This window comes from Hetaerina americana, unplaced genomic scaffold, assembly GCF_022747635.1.
Source record: "Hetaerina americana unplaced genomic scaffold, ioHetAmer1.1.p SCAF_9, whole genome shotgun sequence".
Lineage (NCBI taxonomy): Eukaryota > Metazoa > Arthropoda > Insecta > Odonata > Calopterygidae > Hetaerina > Hetaerina americana.
Genome location: NW_027287538.1, coordinates 48455431 through 48482662, shown reverse-complemented (window position 1 = coordinate 48482662; position 27232 = coordinate 48455431). Strand labels below are relative to the sequence as shown.

General features: G+C 34.0%; 1 protein-coding gene across 4 annotated transcripts; it reads left to right on the top strand.

The window, feature by feature from the left end:
* Positions 1 to 43: 43 nt before the first annotated feature.
* Positions 44 to 25530, top strand: yata (N-terminal kinase-like protein yata). Of its 4 annotated transcripts, none has more exons than XM_071597811.1 (16): positions 44 to 311; positions 522 to 662; positions 766 to 888; positions 3915 to 4138; positions 6330 to 6420; positions 9439 to 9753; positions 10986 to 11109; positions 11711 to 11808; positions 11893 to 11985; positions 12151 to 12286; positions 12470 to 12661; positions 15281 to 15418; positions 17906 to 18054; positions 21646 to 21801; positions 23107 to 23230; positions 24873 to 25530. In XM_071597811.1, the coding sequence occupies exons 1-16, from the start codon at positions 198 to 200 to the stop codon at positions 25007 to 25009; spliced, it is 2355 nt and encodes a 784-aa protein (XP_071453912.1). In that variant the 5' UTR covers positions 44 to 197; the 3' UTR covers positions 25010 to 25530. The 4 variants fall into 4 exon arrangements, with proteins under 4 accessions (XP_071453912.1, XP_071453911.1, XP_071453910.1 ...); XM_071597810.1 differs by having other exon boundaries at positions 15281 to 15448; positions 21664 to 21801; XM_071597809.1 differs by having other exon boundaries at positions 15281 to 15448.
* The last annotated feature ends 1702 nt before the right edge of the window (positions 25531 to 27232 follow it).

Below are 27232 nucleotides of genomic sequence, written 5' to 3'. Positions count from 1 at the left end.
CAATTCTGTCAGTTGTTTCACATTGCGCTTTTGTGAAGTTGTTTGTAAACGGGTGACGGGGGAAAGAAGTGAAGTTGGGATCACGGGTATTAAGTGGTTGTGTCAATTTCTATAGAATCACTCACAAACGAGCAAGTAATACACATACTTGATTCACATGAAAGTTTGCATAAAGTTAGGGGGGTAATGGCTTGAGTATGTGGTCTTTCTTTGCGCGTGACCCTTCCAAAGACTTTCCTTATGAAATTGGCGATCCGGTTCCGGGCTTAGAGGGATTTAGCGTATGGGGTTTACACAAGGGGAAAAGAAAGGTGTGAGAATGAATGTTAATTTGAGAACATTTCACTGAGGCAAAAATTTCAGTTTTGAAAATATTTCTTTTTTCATTTTGTTCTGTACAAAATTTAGATATGAAGATATAATTAATGTAATTTCGTGAACATTTTGCAGTATCTGAGTAAACATTTTCTAGTTTAGAAGTTTCTGACATTTATTTTCATTTGGATCCTTAATTTATTTAGGGGACGGGTGAGGACGTGTCAGTGTTTGTTTTTGACATAAGAAATGGTAACGAAACTCAGTTTGACGTAGCCAAATCAGCAGTGAAGAGATTGAAGTCATTACGTCACCCCAGTATACTTACCTACTTGGATAGTTTAGAGGTTGGTTTGCATAAATAGCTGTGGGGGGATACATACGATGGTTAATTTGAATTTTATATTTGTTGTTTCCGTGATTAATTTTATTCTATGGTTGCTATTTCAGTCAGATAAAGTCCTTTATTTGGCAACAGAATACGTCGAGCCCCTAGAAACTCATCTAACTCAACTATCTAAGGATGGAAATCAAAGAGATCTGTATCTATCTTGGGGTATTTTTCAAATCACGGTAAGAGTGGAGTATTTTGAAAATGAACTCATGTGCATCTATGGTCTCATGTTCACATAGTACCCTTTTAAAGGTACTAGAAGTCCAATTAGTTTTGTTGTTTTGTGTGTTTTTTGACCATGATATGAAGTAAGTATATCGGTTGAAAAGTTCATGACTGAAAATAGTTCGATTTTTGCATCCATATCTATGTAAACTTAGCTGTTGTAGCATACTAAACGCTCCTAGTAGAATTGAAGGTGATGCGTCCCTCAGGTTATCTCTTTTGATTAAGAAGACAATGTGTGAACTTTGTTGATAATTTATGAAAAACTTTTGTTACTGTAACTGGTGCCTAGGAACTGATAGTTCATATAAACTAAACAACCACGAATCATCTGAACACAGGCTCTACAATATTATAATTTTCAAATTTAATAAGATTTTTATTTTCGTGGCTTGCTACAGACATAACTGAATCTCAAGCCCATATTTCCATGACAGTTTATGTTGGTAGATGTCAATATTTAAACCCATCGCCTCAGGTATGCCATCCATCCACCTACGCCTTGATATCCTTTCAGTTATCACCCATTCCAGTACAGTCATTCCTCTCACATCCTATTTCCACAACTAAACCGTTCTAACTGCCTCCTATGAACATTATCTAAAATATGTCCGATTATTTCAATTCTTTACCTTTACCTCTTATGTTATTGAGTCTGCCTTATCTTGCCTTTTGTTCATTGTGCCACAAACCTTATTTCCGTTGCCATCTAGTGATATTTACTCTTATGTCTATTTTCCATGTCTAGGCTTCATGTAACGAATTATTTAGTATTAGAGACGTGTAGCTCTTCTTGGTCTTTGTTTCCATTTTCATTTCCATAAAACTGAATGTAGTGCTCTGATCAAGTGTCTGCCTTTATTTATCCTTCCTAAAAATCTTCTCTTTGCTCCTTCTCCGCTTTATAACCACATAGTATCTCCATCTAGCCGAACCATCAGTTCAGTTTTTTTCCAAATGCCAGATGCACGTATATTCTTCTTTGGACCAGCTGTAATATATTTTTCTTTAAGATTTCCAAGTGTTTAGCTTAAATCAATTTCTGTCACCATAATCTGCCAATCTATAAAATAAAAAGTAAATATTCTTCTATCTTTAACAAAATGGTCTCCCTTATACTCCTACATTATTTCCAATCCTGAACCAAAACATATTTAAGAAGGGTCAGAGAAAATCCAAATCCCTCTTATAACTCTTATTGTGATGAAACTTAACTAATAGTTTATTATTTATGCATCGATTTCCATATTATTCATGCATACATTACCCTGCAATATACCTGGACAATCCAGAAAAGGCTGGGAGTTTATTTATGGGAATGGAATGCATTGAAAAAGTGGGGAATTTAATAAAAATCAACGGAAACATATTTTTAGTTCTAAGCTTTTATCCTATTGACATAGTACAGCACCAATTGTGTCCTGTGTTTTGTAAAGGAAGGCCAAATTAGTAATTTTTCGTCAAACTTTACATTTTGCCTCATTAATTATGATGATATAAATCGATGAGGTTTATTATGACTTGACTCCTAATTTCCTTTTATCTTCAAGTCATCATGCATATCATTAAGTGACTATCATCTTAATCTGAGTTGCCCCTGGCCAGTGTATAATTTCCTTTGTAGGTTTGGGTCCGGGTGATCAAATACCACACTTATCACTGTGTGTCTAGATTGAATTTGAAGGACCCAATCACTTGAATTGATCATTTAGTCCATCCAAGAGACTTTCATTCTTAGAAATGAGGTCTTTGAGTGTTTGGGTGACAGCAGATGAGAAACATCCAATTTGTTTCTTTAAATTTTGTCATTCTAGAAATATGTAGTATTATTACCAGTGTTAAAGGAGCTTAGTTGTCAATTTTCCTGGTGTAACTTACAATTGTTAATAAGAATCATAGCTCACATTTTCAAATCATGACATAAAACTTATTACTTTTTCCATGAAATAGGTAATTATATTTGTTTCCAAACATTTAAAAAAATATCAAATCAAATTCAAATTATTCCTTCATTTTCTCACAGTATATTGGGAAATAATATTGTGTATGTAGAAATGGAGATTGTTTAAGCCTATTCATTAAGTCATTTCAGCCATTGCACTTTTAATCAATATTTTAGGGCAGGGTATGGATAATATTTGGATTGAAAAACCTGGAAAATGCTGTAAATTTTGGACGCACTAGAGGGATCAACCCTGGCATTTTTGACTTTACTCTTCGGAGGGGAAAATACTAAATTAAAGTTCTTTTATTAAGTATTTTCCTCTTCAGTTTATTTTCGTGTTTTAAGATGTGAAAAGCCTTTCACTTAGACAATAAAAAATATGAGGGGTAACGATTTGCTTTTACAATTAGTATCAATTAATCTTAACAAAAAAAGGCCAAAAACTGAAACCTTTTAAGTATGATTTCTGATACAGGAAGGTTTTCTATATTCTCATGTATTTTGATTTTTGATGTTTTCATTTTTTTCTGTCATTTTTTAAAGCATAATTGATCAATTTCAAATGAAATATTGTATAAATAAAGTCAACCTATAGTTTTAGTGTGTGAAATAACTTCAATTCAGAAAAACATAATATTTCACACTAGCAGATGACTATTATTATGGGAATTATAAAAATTGATTAACATACATCTCAATAATATAAAATAGTAGAATGTTACCACACGTACTAGACAATGATAGGTATAAATGACCTAGGCCATAATCATAAGAAGGGATGATCCTCCTTCGAGATGCCATGCCATTTTAATAACATTCCTTAGTTTAATCAATCAGTATAAGTAATATTATTATTATCAGTATATGCATTCATAAAAGCTTACAGATTGTGAGTGAAACTTAAGAAAAAAATCATTAAAATAATTAAAAGTAAAAAAAAATAATTTTTTGTTGATCACAAAAATCTTTCATATTTTAGACCCAAAATTCATGCATTACAATAGAAATATAAATCAAATTTAAATTATCTTCCAGAGAGCCCTCAGCTTCCTCAACAATGATGGAAACTTGAGGCACAACAATGTATGCTTATCTTCTGTGTTTGTCAATGCTGGGGGGGAATGGCGTCTCGGAGGGCTGGAATATGTTGCTGGTGCCCTGGAAGGAACCGGTTTACCAATTAAAATATTGCCAAGCCTGGAAAAGTATGATCCGCCGGAGAAAGCAGACTCCAGTAAACAGCGATTCATTACAAAATGGTATGATTCATCATTTATTGTTTGACATTTTAAACAATCATCTACAGTGGTGATATAAAATGTTTCAAAACTTCATAAACTGGGTGCCTGTCTTGTTAACCTGGATTTTCACTATGAAAGTGATCCGAATGTTTGAGTGATTGAGGTGACCTCTGAAGGTTCAGCAATTTGAGTGAAAACTCCATGTTATTTGTAATGCTAGCAACTTTATAAATGTTAAATGACACCGCTGAACTTTTTAATGCATTGATGTGGAGGTTACATCAAACTTTTTGAATGGAATATCTTTTTTCTGACATTTTTAAAACTTCATTTAAGTCTCACATATCTTCTTCAGGAGCAGCTAAAAATTTAATTGCATGCCACTTAATGGAAACTTGCACTGTTTCTACAAGTATGAAAAGTTAATTGGGGGCAACCTCAGATTTAATTTATCATGTCAGGCAATGTTTCTGTGGGCAATAAGAATATGTTGAAACCCCCTAAAAGGTTTCTTCTATTAGTTATTAGGGGTAGAAATAGTCGTTTATTGGTTATTAGAGGTAGAAATTGTAGGGCCATTTGACAGCAAAATTAGGGAAGTGGCAGTAATCAGTCAATTTGTTACATGTAATGTATATTCAAATACCTGCAATCGAAATTGGAGCCAGTTAAAATTTGTGTCATACCTTGTAATGTACTGCTTATCATATAAGCATTTCCTGTACCGTCCACTCTCCAATATGGCAACTTCTGAAATCAGAAGTCTAATGACATCATTTTGATAAAATGTGCCATGTTTGAATTGTTATCAAGAAAAATTTATGTGGAAATGATTTTGATTGCATTTTTGGATTCTAGGGTAGAATTTCCTTGTCAACCTGACAGTTTGATTTTTAGATTGACTGGGGGCAATTTCTATGCACTTCTTGGGGCACTCTATGCCTTAGTGATACCAAATCTTATGTCACGATTGGGACTACAATGTTTTGGATTTGTACTCTTGAAGGTGAAAACAACTAACTGGGAAACAATTATGATAATTAGAAATGGATGGTGGAGGGGTGACCCAAAAATTGATGGAGTAGATATGGAAATACCGATAAAATACGAGGGTCATCCGGAAAGTAGTACCCGTTCGTGCCGCATGAAGTGCTGACGACGCAAGTAGCCGCTGGACGAGGTCAGATAGCTTCAGTGGCTTGTCTGCCTTCTCTGAGCCAAGTTGCGTGACGCTAGCATTGCCTGTGTTGTTTCTGTGATTGTTTACAATGTTTAAAAAAATTGAGAACGCCGCCAGTTGTGAAGTGAGGGCAGTGATTAAATTCCTCAATGCAAGAAACGTTCGCCCATGTGATATTCATCGCCAATTAAAGGAGGTGTATGGAGACAATGTAATGGACGAGTCGTCTGTTCGGCGGTGGTGTCGCAACTTCAACATGGGGAGGGGGAACACACACGACGATGAGCGTTCGGGGAGACCATCTGTCATTTCAGACCAACTGGTGAGCTCAGTTGACGAATTCGTGAGGAACGATCGGCGCGTCACAATTGATGACATCTGTGAGCATTTTCCCAATGTTTCTCGAACAATTGTTCATGAAATTGTTAAACACCATCTGCATTATGCAAAAATTTGTGCAAGATGGGTCCCTCGCGTATCTCAATGAGCTGGCGGCGAAGGACTATGCAGCAGGAATACAGAAACTTGTCACACGTTATGACAAATGCCTTAATTTGCTTGTAGATTATGTTGAGAAGTAGTTTAAAGTATCCTCTTTCAAATAAAATTTTTTATGTTTGTTAATATTTACTTTTGTCTTTTTATTTCACGAACGGGTACTACTTTCCGGATGACCCTCGTAGTTAATTATACATGTGTAGTCATCTTGGCTGACCTAGTGGTTTTCGATGACTGATGAAAAAATTGTGGATTTTAATCCCACCTTTGACATGGTCATGAATTTTATGTAAATACTATTATCTAATCTGTTACAACAATCCATGTCCATTAGTTATTTGGGACAGATTTCTTAATCATAGTAAACTTAATTTGGTGGAAAATTTTTATTTTTATTAAACTTTATTATGTGGAAAATTGCTATTTTTAATTAATCATGATATTCCACCATATCATGCCTGAAACGTCTCTTTTTATTCTTAATCATAGTGTTCTGTGAAGTTCTTATTATTTTATGTTTTACCTACCTAGCTCCACGGACATGTGGGGGCTTGGGTGCTTAATCTGGGAAGCCTTTAATGGACCACTACCCCAGCCAGTATCTTTAAAGACTTTGGAAAAGGTTTGTATAATTTATGGTGTTTATCAACTTTAATGAAATACCAAAGAAAAGTAATGTTAAACTTGCACCATAAACTAAGGCCCTTTTGCATGGCGCATCATGGCTTGTATTAATGAATGCTTCGGCACCCCTTGGGAGCATGCCAAAAACCAACACGAGGAGCCGGGACAAGCCACCATATGGGGCATGTGAACTGCTCAAAGCCATAAATGTTGTGCCCCTGGCTCTCATTATGACATCACACCCAAGGGAAGAGGAATATGACATCGGAATGGGAGGATTTATACTTTTCATTTGAGAAACAAAGCATTTTACACAGAAAGCATGATGGACATGTGTATGCAAATTAGCTTGTTAAGAGTTGGCAACACTTGCATCCCAAAAGTGCTGATTCTTTGGGATTTTGATCTTATTAAGCAAGGGAATTTTTTGGTTGAACCATGAAAAGTATGGGGATCTTATGACTGGATTACCATGTCCCCCTCTGAATCCTCTCTTCCTAGGTATATATATTTTTTTTAATTCCCATTCGTATACCTAGTTTAATAATTTTTTTCGAACAACTATGGTAGCTCTTAAGTGGTTGATAATTTCAACTATTCATTCAATTCATTATTAATATTAATATGGTTTTATTGTAATTATTGAACCTGTTTTCTGTTTTGACTCCAATGGGATTTTATGCTAAACATAGATCAAAGTCTCTATTGATTGAATACAGTCCATTTACTTCTGTAATTTTTTTGTTATTTTCGAATTGATATCAGTCATTATTTTAGTCTCTTGCTCAATAGTCTAGTCACATTTTGCAGCTTTTTTTCTGTTACTTGGTGTAACAAGTGTCTTTTATTTATACCTGCTTTTAATATTTAAGCATATGATTGCCAATCCTGTTTGCATAACTTGGTTAATGCTCTTCCATGACTGATGAATTCCTTAAACAAGGACAGCATGAATTATATTTGCACAGCTTTTCCAAAAAATAATGTTGCATGAAACTCATTCCGCTGTCAAACCAGGTGTTTACATTATTGGAAATAACATTTTCTGGCATTTTACATAATTTTTATTTTGTCCAGTACGATTTCATATATTTCTAAAGTGTGTAGAGCCCTGTCTTTACATATTTTAATTTTCAGTTTTCCCACTATTTGCATCGCTCTGTGCTGGGTGAAAAAATATTTCTCCCAGGTTTAGCTCAGATTCTCATGGGTTAAGTTTTCTTTAATTACTGAAGGTAAATATGTATTCTCCTTCTTGAAAATGGAAATACAAGGTAAAAAAAAACATTTTCAATAGGGAAAAGTCAACTTTTCCCGCTCTTCACATTTTCCTACATTTTACACTTTTTTCTGGGATCCCTATAAGAGTGCAAATACAGTGTTTTACTGTATTTTGTTTTACCCAAAGAGTTTTGTGGCCATGGGTGCCTTCAATGAACTGAAGTGCTACTGCAAGTCAATATTTAACCATACCTTTCCCTCTGATGACATGCCACCCTAGCCAACTTGTTATTTAATAAATGCCTACTTGTTACCCTTGGAGACATTGAGAGTGAGTGCAAAAAATATTTTATAATTGCCTGACATTGCTTGAAATATCTTGTGTTTCATTCAAAATAAATCACCAAAAAAGTATATTTTTTGCTATTGAGCAAACCATAGGTCATGCTTTTGACTTTTTTGGTGATAGTTTTAAAATGTGCATTTGGCTCTATTTTGACGTACTGCTTATTTATGTAGCTAATGTAAAATTTTCATCCTGAAATCAGTGTGAATATAAATAAGCAAGAAATGGATAAATTCAGTGATTGAAAGGTATTTTCTACTCAGGTTCATAATGTGGAGTATGGATCCACTGTAAGATCTGTAATGGAATAAAGTCAAATCCACACACAATGATATTAAAATAAATTAAAAGGGCTTTTCTCAGAAAAAGCTTCACTTCAAATTGGCCTTCACTTTTCATGTCAGAGCTAAATGATATTTCAAAACTCTCAAACTTTTTTCAAAAACACTTTTACTGCCTATCATCTCTGAAATAATAGAGAACCCTAGTTCAATGAAAGGGACTAAGAAGCACAAAATCTCTTTGAAAAACTATATGTACATGGAAAAGTGAATGTAACATTAGTCGCTTATTTGTATCATTTTCCATTGATAAAAAGAAAAATAACGCTGTGGATAGCATAGAACCCAGGATGCACCAGCATTCCCTGTTTTGATCATGTAACATTTTCAGTTCAGTTAGATTACATAGTGCTGCAAAGAAACATATTTTAAAATGCTTTTTCATGTTGAAACATTATTATCCTCCAAAGTATCCACCAGTATCATATGCCATGCGTTATTAATGACAAAACAACAGGTACATTATTTCAAAATTATTGGATACATTTTTTAACAAAAGTTATCCATGCAAATTCAATAATTATATGAAATTCTTTTTAATTTATTACCTCTTTAACTTCAGATGCCTAATTTCTCTAAAAAAGGAGTCTCAAAACTACTTTCTTATTTTTAACATTAAGGCTTAAATTTACTGCATATGCAAAGAATGGTAGTTGGAAAATTTTATGGAGAAGAAAAAACTGAAAGGCTTCTTGTCATGAGGTACAGCATTTGAAATAAATATGGTAGCATAATGGCAAACCCACTGGCTAAGAATTTTAACAGTTTACAATTTTTTTCTTCAGTTACAACTGAGTGTATTGTAAGGGTTGCTGTTCTCTTTGAAGACATACATAATTTTGTATACTTTTACTCATTGATTCAAAGTTAAGACTAACATGTTTGCATGTACCTGCTTGAGTGAATTTAAATCTGGAAACAGTCACATGCTTAACTGAGCAGTAGGTGGATATGGAATATGAAGTTGTTTAGCATCATTATTCAAGCTATGAATCCTATGGACCCTTGTTTCTCTTTAAATAGAATGAATGGAAATTTTCAAAATGTAATACTCATGTTGTATGTTTTTGTTTATTCTTATTATGCAAATATTTGTGAATCATTTCAGATACCAAAGCAACTGTGCCCTGTTTATTGTGAGCTCGTTGGGTCAAGCCCAGCCTCTCGACCAAACCCTGCAGATGTAATCACTAGGTGTCGTAAAGCAGGAGGTTACTTCAAGAATGATCTGGTGGATGCTCTTCTTTTTCTTGAAGAGATACAAATTCGTGAAAGAAGTGAAAAGAATAGATTCTTTGGAGGGCTTGCTGTTCAAGTTGACTCTTTTCCTGAAAATGTCTGCCGACATAAAATCTTGCCACAGCTTATCACTGCTTTTGAGTATGGAGATGCTGGTTCAGCTGTTCTCACTCCAATGTTTAAGGTATTCACTACATATTGTTTTCACTCCTTGTAGACTAAATTGTATTCATATCAAAATTAATAATATCTAATAAAAATAACTCATTTATAATAATTCATGAATTGTGATTTAATCTAAATTTTATTAATAGTTTTTAGTAAAATTTTACTCTTTGCTTGTGAATTTTTTCTGAAATGCTCTAGAAATTTATTTTTGTGTTCAATAGTTATAATTATGCAAAAAGGAGCCAAATATAATGTGTGCTGATAATCGTGCAATTAATGTTTTAACTTCAGTTAAATGGGTTGTATTTAATGCCTACCTTAGTGACCCTAGGATGCCTAAAATGCTCCCCATGTTCAATTAAAAACTAAAATAAAACCATATCCTGATTCAGGGTGTCTGCTAACCTCAAAACATCTGGAAATTATGCCTTATCAAAAAACTGGGAATTTTGAAAATTTTCTGGAAGAATCTCTTTTTGAAATGTATCACAAAGGAATGTTTCGTACCTTTCAAGTGAACTGCATTAATATTCAATTAAATCCTTCAGATTTTGAAGATGCCACAAAAAGCTAAGATGTTGATGGTTAAGATTACTCTGATGTTTTTCTGTATTTGAATGCTTAAAGTATCATATAATATATACTTCACTGGTGACAAATTAGTTTTTGTGATTTTCATTAGAAAGAAGAAATGCATTGTTTTATCCCCTGTCGCCCTAGTCATCTAGAAATCATTTTCTTGTGCTAGTGATTGATTTTTAGGTTTTCTGTTTATTAATTTATCATAAGTTTCACATGTGAGGTGCATTATTCTAGTAAAAGCTGGGAATGCTTTGAAAAAAGTGTTTATAAGGAAAGTTGATTGAATCTTGCAATGGCTAGTTAGCAGGCACCCTGTAATTGTCTGAACTTACTTTGATGGTTGCATAAATACACCTTGTATCCTCCATATTGTGTAATCCAACCTAGGCCTTTATGTATTTCCATTCATACAGAAAGGATCATTATAAATTACTTGTAATTTTCTGGTACATTTCATTTTCCCACTGAGTGTATGTAGAGTTACAGCTTAACTCTGCAATAAGGTTTTTGGGCAGTCATCATTTGATAGTGAGTGCTAGGTTCAACACTTTCATTTAGTTCTTTACGGCATACTTTTGTATTTGGCTTTTACAAAGCTCATTTTTTTTCAAAGATATTATTACATTAGAAATAGATATATTTACTGCTTTGTTGCTCTATTTATAGCTAGGTCGTTTGCTGGATGAAGCTGAATACCAAAAGAGAATAGTGCCCTGTGTGGTCAAATTGTTTTGCTCAAATGATAGAGCTACAAGGATTCGTCTCCTTCAGCAGTTAGAAAATTTTATAAGTAAGCCATTTATTGTGGAGAGAGCTGTTTTTATCTAGAGATGTAACAAATAACTTTATGCATTTATTCAAATAATGTAATGACAGTCTACGAAACTGTGGGAAATACAACAACATTGATTTTGCCTTTGACAAGTGACCTGCTAATGTGCCAGTGAATGCAAGAATTGCTAAGAGCAATTTGTCAAAATGTCCCATTCCTTTAAAGCCTTCTGGAAATTTAAAGTATAAGAGGATGTCTTGTTAGCATAACTGGCTAAAGCACTCAATCAGATATTGAGGGATTTGGGTTCCTGGTCAAGTTGAATGATATTTCCTGTGAAATTCTTGCATTATGAAAGTTCACCTATGCTAATACTTTTTGCTCTTAAAAAATATGCCCAAATCATAAAACAAGAATTGATTAGAAAATTGTATATTTAATGATTGTATTGGTGGAAATTTCACCCTAAGGATATCATTTCAATATCCTTTTTATGGTCAAAACTATGGTGACATTTTTATTGTTCAGATGTGTAGTCATATTTGTTCATGATTTAACATAATTATTTTTAATGATGAGTTAATGGCATTAATTTTTCATTTAAATTTCATGATGGAAGATCATTTGCAAGCTTCAACCGTGAATGATCAAATTTTCCCACAAATAGCACTTGGTTTTATGGATACTAATGCCACTATTCGAGAACAAACTGTCAAGGTAAGTTTACTGATTTTGAAGATATTAATTTGCTTTTCCTTGTAATTTTCTTTAAATGCTTGTGACTAAATTTCACTTTTTCAGTCAGTGATCCAGTTGGCTCCTAAATTAAATTACAACAACTTGAATGTAGAAGTACTTAGACATTTTGCAAGATTGCAATCTAAGGATGAACAGGTATGAATGTAAAAACATTTGCCATTATATTATCTGAGCATAATTGAAATCATATTCACAAAGTCAGTGATGTGTTTTTTTTTAAATATACCTGAAGTTCTCCATGTCAAATATTTTAAAAATGTCACCTTTTTTTATATTCCCTATAACTTTGATTTGATTCAGGGTGGAATCCGGACAAATACAACTGTGTGTTTGGGTAAAATAGCTCAACATTTACATCCTCAGATAAGACAAAAGGTACTTATTTCTGCCTTCATTCGTGCCATGCGAGACCCATTTCCTCCAGCCCGCTCTGCTGGTAAGTCTTCCTGCTATGAACTATAATAGGCTATTATTTTCATTTTGTATCTAGTGAAAGTTTTAGAATTATTATTTGAATGGTAGTCTGATGTATTTTATTGACTGTAATTTTAATTAGTGTAAGTTTTTAATTACTGTGCCTCCATGCACACTGGACCAACTTCATTTGTTTTCATTGTAGGTGTTCTGGCCCTGGCAGCTACACAACAATATTTCCTTTTGTCTGAAGTTGCCACACGAATTTTGCCTGCACTCTGCCAGCTTACTGTGGATCCTGAAAAGTCTGTGCGAGATAATGTTTTCCGCACAGTTCGTGGTTTTCTTGGGAAACTGGAGAAAGTTTCTGAAGACCCAAGCTTGCGTGAATCAATGGGTAATTTTTTATAATCCAAATTCATTAATTTTGTGATGGACAGGCAGCATGCCTACGTATCCATATGCTCCTTTATCATCCAATTAGTATAATAAGGTCTAAAATTCTTTTTGAATCTTTTGCTAGTTTTCTTTGTCAGCTATTTATTGTAGACCTAAGGATCCCAAGCTTTTTTTCCTGCTTCTCTTAATAATTTGAAAACATATTTGCCCCTTCAGTAAACATATTTTTGTAGACTGCACAGTTAATTCTGAAATCACATTCCTTAGTAATCCAGCAAGCTTATAACCGGAGACAGATCTCATTCACTAAGAACTTTGCTTGTAGGCAATTGATACATTATTATGAGGATCAGCGGTTTTTTCGATTTTAATTTCTACATTATTGGTATATAACTCTACTTTTTGATTAAAATTCAACATTCAAAACATTAATGCATGAGATGTATCTATTTGCAAATATAAGTCAATGTTTTCATAAAATATATTTTAATGACTCTCTCCTGAAATTAGACCTTAAGGAAAATTCCGAGTTCATGTGTGGTCAATGAATTGAAGGCTTCACCTTTGACTGATCCATTGAATAAATGGATGAAGTTTTGTTAAATTAAGTATAGTATGTATTTGGAAATCATCCGTAATAATAATCCATCAAAACACCTCTGAAAATCTAGTTTGTTTGGGAAATGTAATTTATTCCCCTTAATGCAATGGAAAAAAGCCATGTGAGATATTGATGTCATATTCATTTCGCATTGATAAAAATTGTTTGATTGTCTTCAGCTTGGCTAATGAAAGTATTTTTGAGCTATAATATGAATTTACTTACAAAGGTCTATGGGAATTCAGTTTAAAACATTCTGGGTCTGTCAAATTGAGGATTTCTTTGCATAAGTATTATTTATTATGAGAGGCAACTGACAGCTGACGTAATTTGCACCGTTAGAGATGTATGGGTTATTTGTTAGAGGTTAAATTTTCTGGAAATAGAAAAAGAGTGGAGAGAAACCTGGTGGTAACGTTAACCTACTCTAAATGAAAGGAACTCCAGCCTTGTAGTTATGCTGATAAAGTAGACTCATCTGCAATTTAGAGTATGTAAATGGTCATTTAAAGACATCGTATTTAGTCTCCTCAAAGAGTTCAGGGTCAAAGGTTGTTTTGTTACATTTGTAGCAGGAGAGAAAACTCACTTATCTTTCCAAGGTCTAATCTACATTTTTGATTTCTTACTAGTCATTCAAAATGTTTCCTGAATAATCATCCATAGTGTGACTACTTTGGGGTTAAGGTTCTCCTATGGGGTGTCTATACTGTCATATAATTCTGTGAGAGCTGGACTTATTTTCACCATTGAAATATGCAAAAGTCAAGGCAAATATGAGAATTCGGTTAGATTCAGAGCAGTGAATACATTTTTTTTCCAGAAATTTGATAATTTTTTCCCCAAATGTTTTCAAGGGAATGATTTGGATGTCTTTGAATGCAGAAATTGTGTGCTCAAAGTTGGCTTATTATGATTATTTATGATTAAAATAATCATCACTCAATTTTTGAAAAGATTTATGTTAGTGAAAACTGTGATTCACACGCAAATGAAATAATTCAAGCTGTAGGGTATATCAAAAAATATGTATGAGGTAACCAGTTATTAAGACATTAAATTAATTAAAAATTGGCAATCTTTCACAAAATTAAATTTGGTGCAAAATAAATTTAATTAAAATTTCATAAGACATTAAAGATAATTGTTAAGCAGCTTTCCAATTTTTTCAGTGTACCAAGAGCACTTCAAACTACATGATAATACTATTCAAGTCACATTTAATTATAACAGTATCTTGCTATTGCATACAAATTGTAGATATTGCTGGTTGAATATTTGAATGAAAGTATAAGCATTACTAAATAATGGACTTAGTATATAGCCATATAAAAAGTAATTTTTTAAATATTATTTTGGTGTTGGCTTATACTTTGCTGGATGTACTGGGTGCCTGTGTAAAGGAAAATACATGAAGACACCTTAGACATAAGTTCAGGCCAATTGTCAGTGGCTTTAGGAAATTTAGGAATGGAAAAATGGGATGGGAGTGTAACTTAAGAATGTTTTTCGTAAGGGAATTAGGATGGCTTCCCACCCTGAGGGGCCGGGTTCGAATCCCGGCAACAACAGATATTTTTCAGTGGTGTCCCGATCCCTACTGGAGGTGCTGTATGGAGGGCACTTAGAGTGAGTCCATTAGATGGGACGTTAAGCTGCGGACCCCTTGGCACCTTTCATTTAGATCAGGCTAATGCCGATGCTGGATTTCTCTCCACCCTTCATCCTTTTCCTGTCCATCCCTAATGGCGCTAATAACCTGAGCTGTCGGTCACCTCCCATAAAAACTACTGCTATGTTTTTCATGCTTTTAAAGCTTGAATCCTAGATCAAAGATATGCATGATTATGAGTAAATTTATTTGAATAAATATGGTGTTTGTATCTTTGTGGTAAGTTGGCAAAGTAGTCTTACCTGAGGTAGAATAGTGGCCAGCACAGGTTGTATTAATGACTTTTGAAACTTGTTTTATCATATTATGCTTGTGCTGAATTTGCATTGAATACCTCTTTGCAGAGGCTGATGTGCACACTGCCACCCCTAGCCTTTCCAATGCTGCTGCAACCTGGGCCGGTTGGGCTGTAAGCGCAGTGACATCCAAGTTTTACCGTAGTCACTCTGATACTGTTCGCTCAGCTTCTGTGATGCCAGGAAGTAAGAGTTTAAGTAAACCTGGATCATTAGGTAATCCTTGCATGTTACCCATCAAAGTTAAGGTTATTAAAGTTTTGGTGTGGAATTACTGAAGTTAATTATTTGTTTCGAGCTAAAGTGGGAAAAATCATAAACTTGATTAAAATTTAGCTTCTGTTGTGCATATTTTTAAATCCAGGTGTATTTTTAAGGGAGTATTTTTCTGAATAGCTTTTATAAACTAATGTCGTAAGCTAAGTGCATTAACTAGGCAGTTATAGTTTCCAATCGTTTCCTATTTAATGGTGGAATGGTTCATTTGATGTTTGCTAAACTTTAAAATGGGTGGATGTCTTAGAATTTTATTGAACCTGAAAATATGTGGTGATCAGTAATTAAACCTGGAAATCTCATAAGTGTTTATGTTTTGTGTAGTTACTTGAAAATTTTTAATCCCATTTCAGTTTTTTGGCAATCAAAATTTAAATCAAGGTCGGTAAGGTTTCAAACCCCTATAACACTTTCACTTGCAAAATTATTTTTATGTTGTCCATTCTTTTTTTATATATATATATAAAATGTAGGCAGTGAGTCAGTGAAATTTGCTGAAATCATGCTAACAAGTTAATTTTAATCTTATGCACTGTATGACAAAACTATTATTAAAATTTGACGTTAAAAGTTAGTGATTAGAAATATGGAATATTTTTTGCTAATTTTGTCGGGCATAGTGGCCACTTTTCTCAATTAAGATAATTTTTTGTCTTCATTTACTTTTATGACTGTCATCTTGAGATCCAAGCACCCCAGAAAAATTGGAACATAATTAGACTTTACAGTGATTTCAGGAAAGTGCATTATTAAAACATTTATTTTAAAGAAATTTGGGTTTGTGAAGAAAGTAACGGAATGGAAAATATTATATGTTCGAAGGTTTCCATGACATTGAACTGCTTGTCTTAGCATTTCCTGGTTCTCCATCTGCGTTGGTTGCCTTTGGGTGATGACAGTTTTGCTGGCCATCCTGCCTGCATATTTAATGTACACGGAATATCAACAGGGATGATAGATATCCATTAAACAGTGCATGGAAAAGGGCTATCTAATCAGAGTGTGGTACTTGATGACCAGCCATATACCTATACCAGTGCTATATAAGGCGGGAAAGAAAGCTTAGAAAAAAAATACCTTCAACCTGAAGATGCAGGTAGGATGGCCAGCGAAACTGTTGTCACCTAAAGACAACCAACACGGATGTAGAACCTGGAAATGCAGAGACTTGCGGAAAAGTATTATGTTGAACAAATCAATGAACTGGGTTATTTTTGGGAATGGAACTTATGAGTTTTGTCAAATACTCATACCAATGAATCCCTAGTTTCAAGCTATTATTAAGTGCTATTTTATTAAGGCACAATTATGAAATTTGAATTGAAGTTGAATGAAGATTGAATATAAACTGATAATCTTTATTCTTGTTGAAGATTTCTCTCCTTTGATTGTAACTTTTTTATTTTATTTTTGAATCACCTAAAATTTTTATTTTTATGCTAACTATATATCAAGAACCAATTTAAATGCTTCATTATTCGTGCAATCCTCAAATTTAATGCTAAGAATTGGCTTTATCAATGCATTAGCAACCATGTCCTCACGTCTGCCTTAAAAAACAGAATAATGTTCATAATAATTATATCTTTTAAATAGTGATGCTTGACATCAACATGCTTGCACTTTTGCAATTGCAAACTTGCACTGGCACTCAGGTTTAGCACTTATTTTCTCATTTGAAGCTATCTTTATGCATCCTTTCCAACATCTAGTAGCAAATAATGCCTCCTGACTGTAGAATATTTAAATGAAATGTATTAAATTTAGTTGATAATGGTTTCCTGCTAGATCAAGAGATAGTACTATTTTCTATGTGGAAAATGAAGGTGCTTTATAATTTTCTGTCCTACATATCTCTCCATGGTCTGGATCTATACAACCTGGTACTTTAAGACCCCTACATTGAGGAATCTTTAATACCTGTATTATGCCTTAGGCTTGCTTAAGATAATCATGTAAATCATGGATTAGTCAAAACACTGATAAAGTGTGCCCAATTTGTCAAAAATTAGTATGAACTAGCTGAAAATATCTCAGAATAATTTTTTACGGGCCATCATGATGAATGAAAATTGGTTTAATGTCTACACTCTCAACCTATTGGAAAAATATTCATCTTTTCACAAACACTTAGAGGCAATGCATATAAAACCACGGTCAAGTGTCAGAACAGATGTAACAGGAACCTTTTTTTAAGAAAAATATTTTGTGATCATGGTGGCAGAGATGATTAAAAGCTGCTTTTATTGCATTATTACTCAAGGTTAGTGTCTTAAAACTAGCTTAAATATACCTTTGTTCTCCCTGAAAATGTACACGTGGCTCGGAGAATGTTTAGGTCTTACGTTCTTGTCTACGAGGTCTTACGTTGTTTTAATCATTAATATCTTTGTACAGAGCAACCATCCAGTAGCAGCATATCGACTACCACATCCAGTGTAACCTCAATGACTTCCCTGGAGCAGGAGGAAGTTAGCAAAGGGAATGAGTCTGTGTCTGATTATGACGAGACTTGCTGGGAAGCAGAGAACTGGGGTGACATGGAGGTGAGCTTAATTTTACATTTTCTTGATATGTACACTTTTTTTGCTACCTCAGATAGGAGTAAAAATGTATATGAATATATATTGGCATAATTAGAGGACTTCATAGAAGGTGTCTAAGGTTTTCATTATTGTTCTTGAATGGAGGATATTTCATAGTGTGCTCTGTGGTTACCTATCATGAAATTATTATATAAGTTGGGGATACAATTTTATTTGGACATTCAGCTCTACAGTTTGCTCTCCCATCTCCTGACTCAGACATCCCATTCAACTGTTTCTTTCCTGTATTCATATTAACCATGGGTTGATTAAGCCTTGAGTGTCCTTACAAGGAGCCTGACTTGTAGTAGTGTACCACTCCTAATCAGCTATTATATTTATTTACATTTTATCTATGTTACCACCTAAGAATGAAACATAGTTTGAAACGAAGTATTAGCATTATATATACAAGTTTAAGTTTATTAAATAAGTAACTCCCTCTGTAATATACTAATGAACTTTCACTATAAAGTTGGTTTGAATCAAATTGCTTAAAAAGGATATTGATTGCCCCCGTGAAAACTTGGCAAATTTTAATTGTGCTCCAATACTCTCTGAGTAGGTTAATTTACCAAAATCCCTTAACCAAGGTGTGCACTATATTTATAGTGTATTTTGTATAGGCGGTGAATGTTTTTTGGTATTCTCTCCTTCCTTATAAACCTGAGAATTTCTGTGGTGGTTAAAATCAACAATTGCTCAGGACTAAGTTTGCTGCAAACATATATATTCATGTGCTGCATCATATACACCTTACATCCTTTTCAGGTATTTTTTGGGTGTTTTTTCCCTTTCCCTCACTCCTTAAACACCCTCGCTCTCCCTTGTCCCTTAGCATTTCAAACTGGTGCTTTCACCCCTTGCCACACAACTTTTTGGAGGATCATGGGGTATTTGTGTGGATGCAGATATCCTAACCCAATTTGTAAATACTCTAATTCATGAACATACTAAAGCATTGTTTTCTAAATTTTTTTTCCCTTGATGAGAAAAATATTGATGAACATTTCCAGTGAAATAATATTTAAACAAAATGTTATATTTTTATTAAACAATGGTAATATGCATAAATAATGGACTTTATCTCAAGTTTTCTGCATTCAGTTAAAAATTTAAAGCATAGCTTATGCGTTTAACATTCTGCCCTGTTGTTGTATTTTGGATGACTTCAAATCTGTCACGTTTTTCACAAAACAAAAACCTGGCAAAAGATCAAAATATCCTCTGGTAAATAAATGATCTCATGTAACATTTTTAGATAAAATTTTTATGATATTGTCCTTTGTGCAAACAGTATACTCTATTTAGTGGAGTGCCCCCAAGAAAAGCTTATGTTGTATAGCTATCTAATAATTTGGTATTGAATATAATTACCCCTTGAAAATGATTCACTAAAGCCGATCATTCATATTTACGGATTGTCATCTACCCCGTGTGTGATAGAGGTTTAGATATGAATGTACCACATTGTATGTTCTTCATGCATAAAAACATGTCATATACTGTACATAACTAATTTGTTATCAGAGAAGTTGGCCACTGAAAAACTACATATGTGAGCCACTTGTACTGTCAAAGTTTCATGTACTCTGTTTCTGGTGCATCAAAATTATTCATCAGAAACTATGTAGGTTCAGGTCTTGCCTTTTATCCATATTTAATGTGATAATGGAGAGCTTATTCGAAGGTTGATAAATTCCTTAGTTGAAATACAATAAACCTCTGCTAGTCATTAGAAAATGTTTCCTGCAATACAAGCTAAACGAGGCCGTGCCTTTTAGTAATTTATTGTGTGTGTAATGTTTGATAAACATCTTCATTAATGAATGTTCACAAGCCAGGAAACTCATATATTGCATTTGGTTAATGATGTCTTGCCCTGAATTATAATGAAACTATTGCATTATCTAGGTCCAAAAAAAGTCACAAATTGTAGTGCTTACATATTTTTTGAGTGGAGTTGGCATGAGCATTAACCTGATAAGCTTAGATTAACCTGAATTTTGGGGATCGAGATGGTGCGGGGGCTAACGTACTGGCTTCCCACCCTGAGGGCGCGGGTTCAAATCCCGGCGGTGTTGAATATTTTTCAGAGGTATCTCGATCCCTACTTGAGGTGCTTTGTGGAGGGCACTTTGAGTGAGTACGTCGTCCGTCGGATGGGACGTTAAACTGCGGAACCCTTGGCGCCTTTCGTAAAGAGTAGGCTAATGCCGACGCCGGGTTTCTCTCCACCCTTCATCCTCTCCTGTCCATCCCTTATGGCGCAAATGACCTCAGCTGTCGGTCGCCTCCCCTCAAAACTACTACTACCTGAATTTTGATTATATGGAATAAGTTAGTCCCTTTCATTTTGGACAATCAAGACATTACCCTATCTGTGTCTGCTTGCATTTGAAAATTTATTGTTATACAGGTGTACGGTCGATAATTGTCCATAATTTGTCAGCATCTTTGGAGTGTTCAAGTTTAATCACATATTTTCAGATCGTTAGGAGTAATATTGCTGCTCCTAATTATCTTGTAGTGTTATCAGTGACTTTTAATGGTGTAGAGAAATTCTAGGCTAGTGTAATGTAATAATGGCTATTTAGGCCATTAGCTGTGTTCTAGTGGATGAAGTTTTTACATGTGTGATGGTACATAGCTACATAACTTTTGAGCTATGTCTCTAAATTCAAATATGTAATTCAGTGTAATTTATGATCTGTAAAACGCATTATCTTAGAAAAAGTTCCTCGATGGTTTTCTGTTTCAAAAAATATTTTGCACCCTCAATATCTGAAAACAATTCTTTATGCTTCTAAAAGTAGTGCTGTAAAAATGCGGGAAACCTTTTCTACCAATTTTATTAAAAATATAATGAAAAATGTATAATGCATTGTTTATGTATGAATAAATTTTGTTTTGAAACTTACAAAAATCATAAAGATTGTATGTAAAACTTTGTGTGAGTGTGAAAAATTTCAGATACCAATCTTAAAAACTTCTAATAAGGGGATAATTTCTTTTAAGGTAATCGAGACTTTTATATACTGTTGCAACTGTTGATAACTTGATATGAATAGATTCCCAGGAACTATTAGAATCTAAGTGAGAGGCAAAGCTAATCATTAAACAAGTCCCATAATTGATTAAAAGTGGAACTAACCCATTACTAGTTTGTGCAATCACTGTCAATGAGAGACTTGAACAAAACACAACTGCAAATATTCTCTAACATCCTCTCCCACATTGATGCCTAACACCACAGTACATGAATCAATATTTGAATTCAAGTAAATAAATTGAATGATCTTTTAAAGTTATTTTCATAGATTCCTTTTTTTAATATTTTCATCTACTCTGTGGTTCATAAAAATCACTACATTATTAAACATTTCTCATCAAATTTACATTGACTGAAACTAAGTCATGAAAAACTTAAATAATTTGATGTTATATTTGAAAAATGATATGCTTATTGTTCAAACAATTTGCTGGTGTGGTATATTAAAGTGTAAATCATATTACATTGTGGTTGTGGACAGTCTTGATCACAAGTCGCAGAATAATACGTTTTTGCAGACACCTGCTGTGGGGCCGTTGATGTCATCTGACTCGAAACGGCCGGCAACAGAGAGTGGAGCTGGTGCAGCTGCCGAAGGTGGCGATGCAGATGGCTGGGACAATGAAGACTGGGGAAGCCTCGAAGTTGGTGTGACAGTAAGTTTTTAACTTATACCCCTCCTTTTTTCATCTTTTCCTAATATTTTTATGTTTATGCATATGAGAAAAATATAAACATTTTGAATATATTCTATTGTTTCAGGCTTCACTTCGTGAAAGTAATTAATATCCATTATTAAAATAGAAAGAAAGACTCGTACTTTTCCACAGATTTTATTATATGGTACAATGCGTTTCACCGACCGTTTGCATGTACCTGATGATGCCGCAAGTCGGTGAAACGCGTTGTACCGTATAATAAAATCTGTGGAAAAGTACGAGTCTTTCTTTCTATTTTAATAATGGATATAAACATTTTGGTTTTTTATTTGAAGGAGGTATATACTTCCTTTGGTCATTTTTTGATAAATTTTCAAAACTCAAACAATTTTCAATAAAAAAAGTGATTTAATGTTTATGAGGAGTCTGCTTATTTTCAAAAACTAATATCTTATACTGAACTAATGAATTGATAATATTAAGATTGCCATGACCTTGCAGTTGTTCATTTAACCCAAGTCCTAAGCTCGTTTTGCGACTTACACTCACTAAGGTCATATTGAGCATGGTGTTATTATTCATTGTTTGGCAGACATATTTTTTTAATAATATATTTTGTAATTCTACCTTGTAATAGATAAGAATGAGAAGTAATTTCAATGATCTAGACTGTATGATTTTTGAAAGGATTAGGTAATAAGAGAGAGAAATTGAATTATAATTACATTTTTCCAAGTCAGTAAACACTGTTCATGTAAAAAAGGAAACTGTAAGTCAAGAGCTGAAGTACAAAAGAATTATTAATCTTAGATACACATCTCAATAGGCATGAAGCATTTTCTTTGGCTTCAGGACTGGAGCTCTTCTTGCCATTGTTTCAGTCTGTTTTATCACACTATATTGTTTAATACTTTCTCCTTGGTGCAAAATGAAAGAAATGGGAATGTACAATGCAAATAATTGAGTATGTATTGTGTTACATGCATCGTAAATAGATGTACAACAATGGTAAATTATTAAAAAAACTAAGATTAGTGACGCCAATTGTGAAATCTAATTTATGCATAAACGGTATCAGTATGTAGCATCTGGTTTTGAAAAATAAATAATGATTGGCTCAGTTTTATTTGGGGGCAATGCAGAGTTAAACATTGCATGATACAGTGTGGAAATCATTAGAGGGTAGTATTATGCTCCAGTTAGTATTAGGCATTTTTATTCTGCACCAAGATTGGTATAATATTATGAATGTGGGGTCAGTGCCGTGCTTTGAGATTGAACGGTCTTGATGATCTCTTTCAGGCACCTACTGCAGAAGAGGGTGCTAGTGGTCAGGGTGAAAGCAGTGCAATGGCCTTAGGGTCAGCAAAAGTTAGTGGAGGATGGGATGATGCTGAGTGGGAACCAATTGAAGAAGCAAGTGGAGGTGGGTATTTCGTGCTCACTATTTAAATTATTGCCATGGCAACAGAGTTGGAGGCAACATGAAAAAATATTCCTATTTCGTTGTGTCCAATTAAGTTTAAAACAGTGTGTGCCTATTCATTCATTCCAGTGTTTACCAAAATGTAGTACCTGAAACATTTGCTTTATTTTGTACATGGAGGAAATATTTAAATAATTGAGCTTAAAGCTCTTTTTATAGAAGTTAGTTATGAAATACGCGGTTTTACTCAATTAATTAGCTTGAACGGCAATAATAGGCCATAATCTGATTCCTTCAAAAATTCATTATTCAAAAACTTGTGTTTATGGTTCTCGTTGAGGAAATAGGCTCCATGTTCCTTCACTCTTTCTATGAACTTCCTTCTGGTTTAGCTCACGTATTCTGCTGAACGCTTACACTTGAGTTTGTACACTCCTTTTTTCTGAAAATGGAATTTGGTCTTTACCGTTGGAGAGAATATTTTAAACATTGTATTTGTAGAAAAAGGCAGTTTTCATTTTATGTATAGGTGGGGATTTGGTCACGCACAGAGATAGGGCCCTAAGTATGTGAATCAATGATGCCATTTCACTTGGCTCTCCATGTCAGGAGTGCTGCTAAAAATTGTTCCTATTACCAGTTTTTCTAACTTCTTGTATAATTTATGTATGAATTCCTCAATGTACCCATTGTTTGCGACAATTTATTTGATGATTATCAGTTATCTTTTGACATGTACTTGTAGATTTGTAATGTTTACTAAGCGGTAAATCATGGAAGGCTGCTATCTTTTGGACAAAAAATTGTCCATGTAATATTTTCTGAGTTAGGTGGAAATGCATGGAAGAGGTTTTATTTGTTTTGTGTATTATGAGTTGATGAGGCATAGGAAAACTCGTCAGAGTGCGCAAGGCTTTTATAGTACAAATTCCAAAGAAACTGCAGGAGATGCCGCAACAGTAACTTTTAACGGAGTCATCGGTTAATGTGCATTTCAACGCAACAATTTCACAGTGTAAAAATCATTCGCCTTGACTGGGATTCGAACCCAAATCCCTCAATATCCAGTCGAGTGCTTTAGCCACTTAAGCTATCGCTCGATAGCTTAAGTGGCTAAAGCACTCGACTGGATATTGAGGGATCTGGGTTCGAATCCCAGTCAAGGCGAATGATTTTTACACTCTGAAATTGTTGCATTTTTATAGTACATTTTCATGCACTAAGTTATCTATCTGAAGTATTTTTCCCTAACTTGTGTCATGGGACTGAGCATGCATGTTAACCTATATGCTTAGGCCTAAATGGTGATCTGTAACATGTAAAATATGTATAATGTGTATTGACAGTTGAAGAAAAAGTCCCAATAATTTGGGGGTAAAATCATAGTGAATGTCATGACCAGCAGAAAGTTTTTCAAAAATGTAAAAGCTCCTCAAAATTGATTACTAACAAAACTGACTCCAGTATTACTTTTACCTAGCATTATGCACTATTTAATTTTTTTACAAAATATGCTGTTCTATTGTTGTAAATATAAACAAATTAACTGAATTGTGTAGTCACATAACATGAAACTTTTTACTGGCTTGAATTTTGTTTTTTTTTCATAATTTTTTTTACTTTGACTCCAATCATATTTCAGCCACAAATCGTATGGAGGAAGCAAAGAAGAAAAGGGAAGAGAGGAAATTGCAAAGGCAGAAGGAGTTGGAGGCTCGTCGAGCTACAAGGCTTGCTGGAACTGGCAGTGCAATGAAGCTTGGATCTAAGAAAGTCTGAAGGGGATAGAAATGTCAATTCAGTGCTTCCCAGTGTCTTATAAACTGTTACCTAAGCACTAAACACTCATGTGAAATTTAAGTATGGCCAAAGAGATGTGGTTTATTACGTTTTGGACAGAAAAGAGTGTGCCATGAAGAAGTTCAAGGTATGGACTTCAGGACAGACTTTCAAGGTTTTGAAGTGAAATTGATTTTGTATGCATTTGATTTATTTTTACCTGAAAGTTGCCAATTATAGTAGTACTGTAGAGATATAAGCAAATAAGAGGTTTGTTTGTGAAGATATGATAGTCTGTAATAACTTACACGGCATTACCATTCCCATCAACTGTATTTATTTTGTCACTTTTTTATTTTACATTTTGGATGTTGTTGTTGTAGGTGTTGAATTTTTGAAATTTTTGATCTTGTTTTACCAAACCAAAGCTTAGGGACCACAATTGATTAACATTGTGAATGCTTTTAATACTCTTTTATCCTCCTGTGTGACTTGCAAATTAATAAATTGTTCTTCCTCTACCAGTTTAGTCCTTTCGCAATTCATAATTATAGTTAAATCAACTTTTAATAATGAATGATAGGTGGTCATCAACATGTATATCAAAAACACCACATATGAGTGAAAATGGGCACCCTGGCTGTGTAAAGAAGTGTTTTTTTATGGTACGTTCTTTGAGCCCCCTTCAAAATTAGTTTATAGCAAATATTATCATTTAAGGGATTTTACTGTAAATTAGCTGAAAACCTGTTGAAATTCAATGGTTCATATTATAACGAGTAGAGTTACTGGTTAAAATGACACCTTTTCTTTTACATAACTACAATTTATTTTACAGATTATAATCATGTAGAAGCACTGTATTTTTAATTTTCGGTCCTCAAATATTCAGTGATCCAAAAATGTGCTTGGTGGAATCAATTTGATTGATGGGTTAGATTGGATTCATTCACCAATTGTATAGCGTGATAACCTGTATCTTTCCTGCACTCTTCACTGTCAATCCTATGTCTTTCAGCGTCTCTCTTCTTGTCTTTTGTCCTTGTGTTCTCATTTCCAAGGGCATGGACTGGGGTATCTCTTTGCAACATTAATGTGACATCTCTGCGACTTCTTTCTTTCTCTGGCAGCTGTTGTTGGGTTAACCACTGTCTTTTTCCTTGGTCTCTATTGGTATATATGTGGAGTATCTTATCTAATTTACATTATTAATGTAGAGATAATGTGTGAATGTCCTCATTAAGTCACCCACTTTATATAAAGAAGAATTAGATACAAGATTCACTGCTTCCATTCATATGCTATTGCAGGATAGCAACAAGAAACATCAATCGTATAAATTTTGTTTTCCTATTTTAATAGTATCCAATTAATTACTTAGGGTTTTCAGGGGTAAATATTAAAAAATCCAAAAATAAAACTTGATTTAATAATGTTTCATCTTGTAGATCTTAATTGATGAACAATTTAACTATACTTTTTAACTTTTATTTTACCTAACTTTTTAACTGATTAACTTTTAATGGAGTCATCCGCTAATGTGAATTTCAATGCCACAACTTCAGAGTGTAAAAATCATTCGCCTTGATTGGGATTCGAACCCTGATCCCTCAATATCCGGTAAAGTGCTTAAACCTCGTGGACAGTGGCACGACTACAAATGCCTGTGACATTGTATGTATGGTATTTCGTCACAACATCATGTTCCTTTAAAGTCCCCTAAATTTCAGAGTTTAGAGGACACCTCGATAGCTTAACTGGCTAAAGCACTCGACTGCTTCAACAGGACCATGGTTGTCAACCTGAAGGGCGGTTTCATAGGTGAGGGTTGAGCTCACCAGGTACTAAACCCAACAGCTAGTGAATTTCACACAGCAGGGTAGGGAAGGCCATTTCCTTTCCATATGCTGACAAGAGGACCAGTATTTGCAAAAATGTAAGCTTTATCATAGTTGTACTGTAGACACTCTGATTTAAATTATGTGCGTATTAGAAACATGACGGTACTTACCAGATCTTGTTTCAAAGATTTTTGATATTAGGGTCATGGATAGTACGATACATGGTGTTTTTTCTTAATGTTCTCTCATATAATTTTCATCCTATAGCTGTTGAAGGACCTAAAGGTTTGATTAACAGGTTGTAAAATTCATTTCCTTGTGAAAGTATTGCCATAAAGTAATAGTGAAAAAAATATTCAAGCTCTTTATATATTTCCATAAT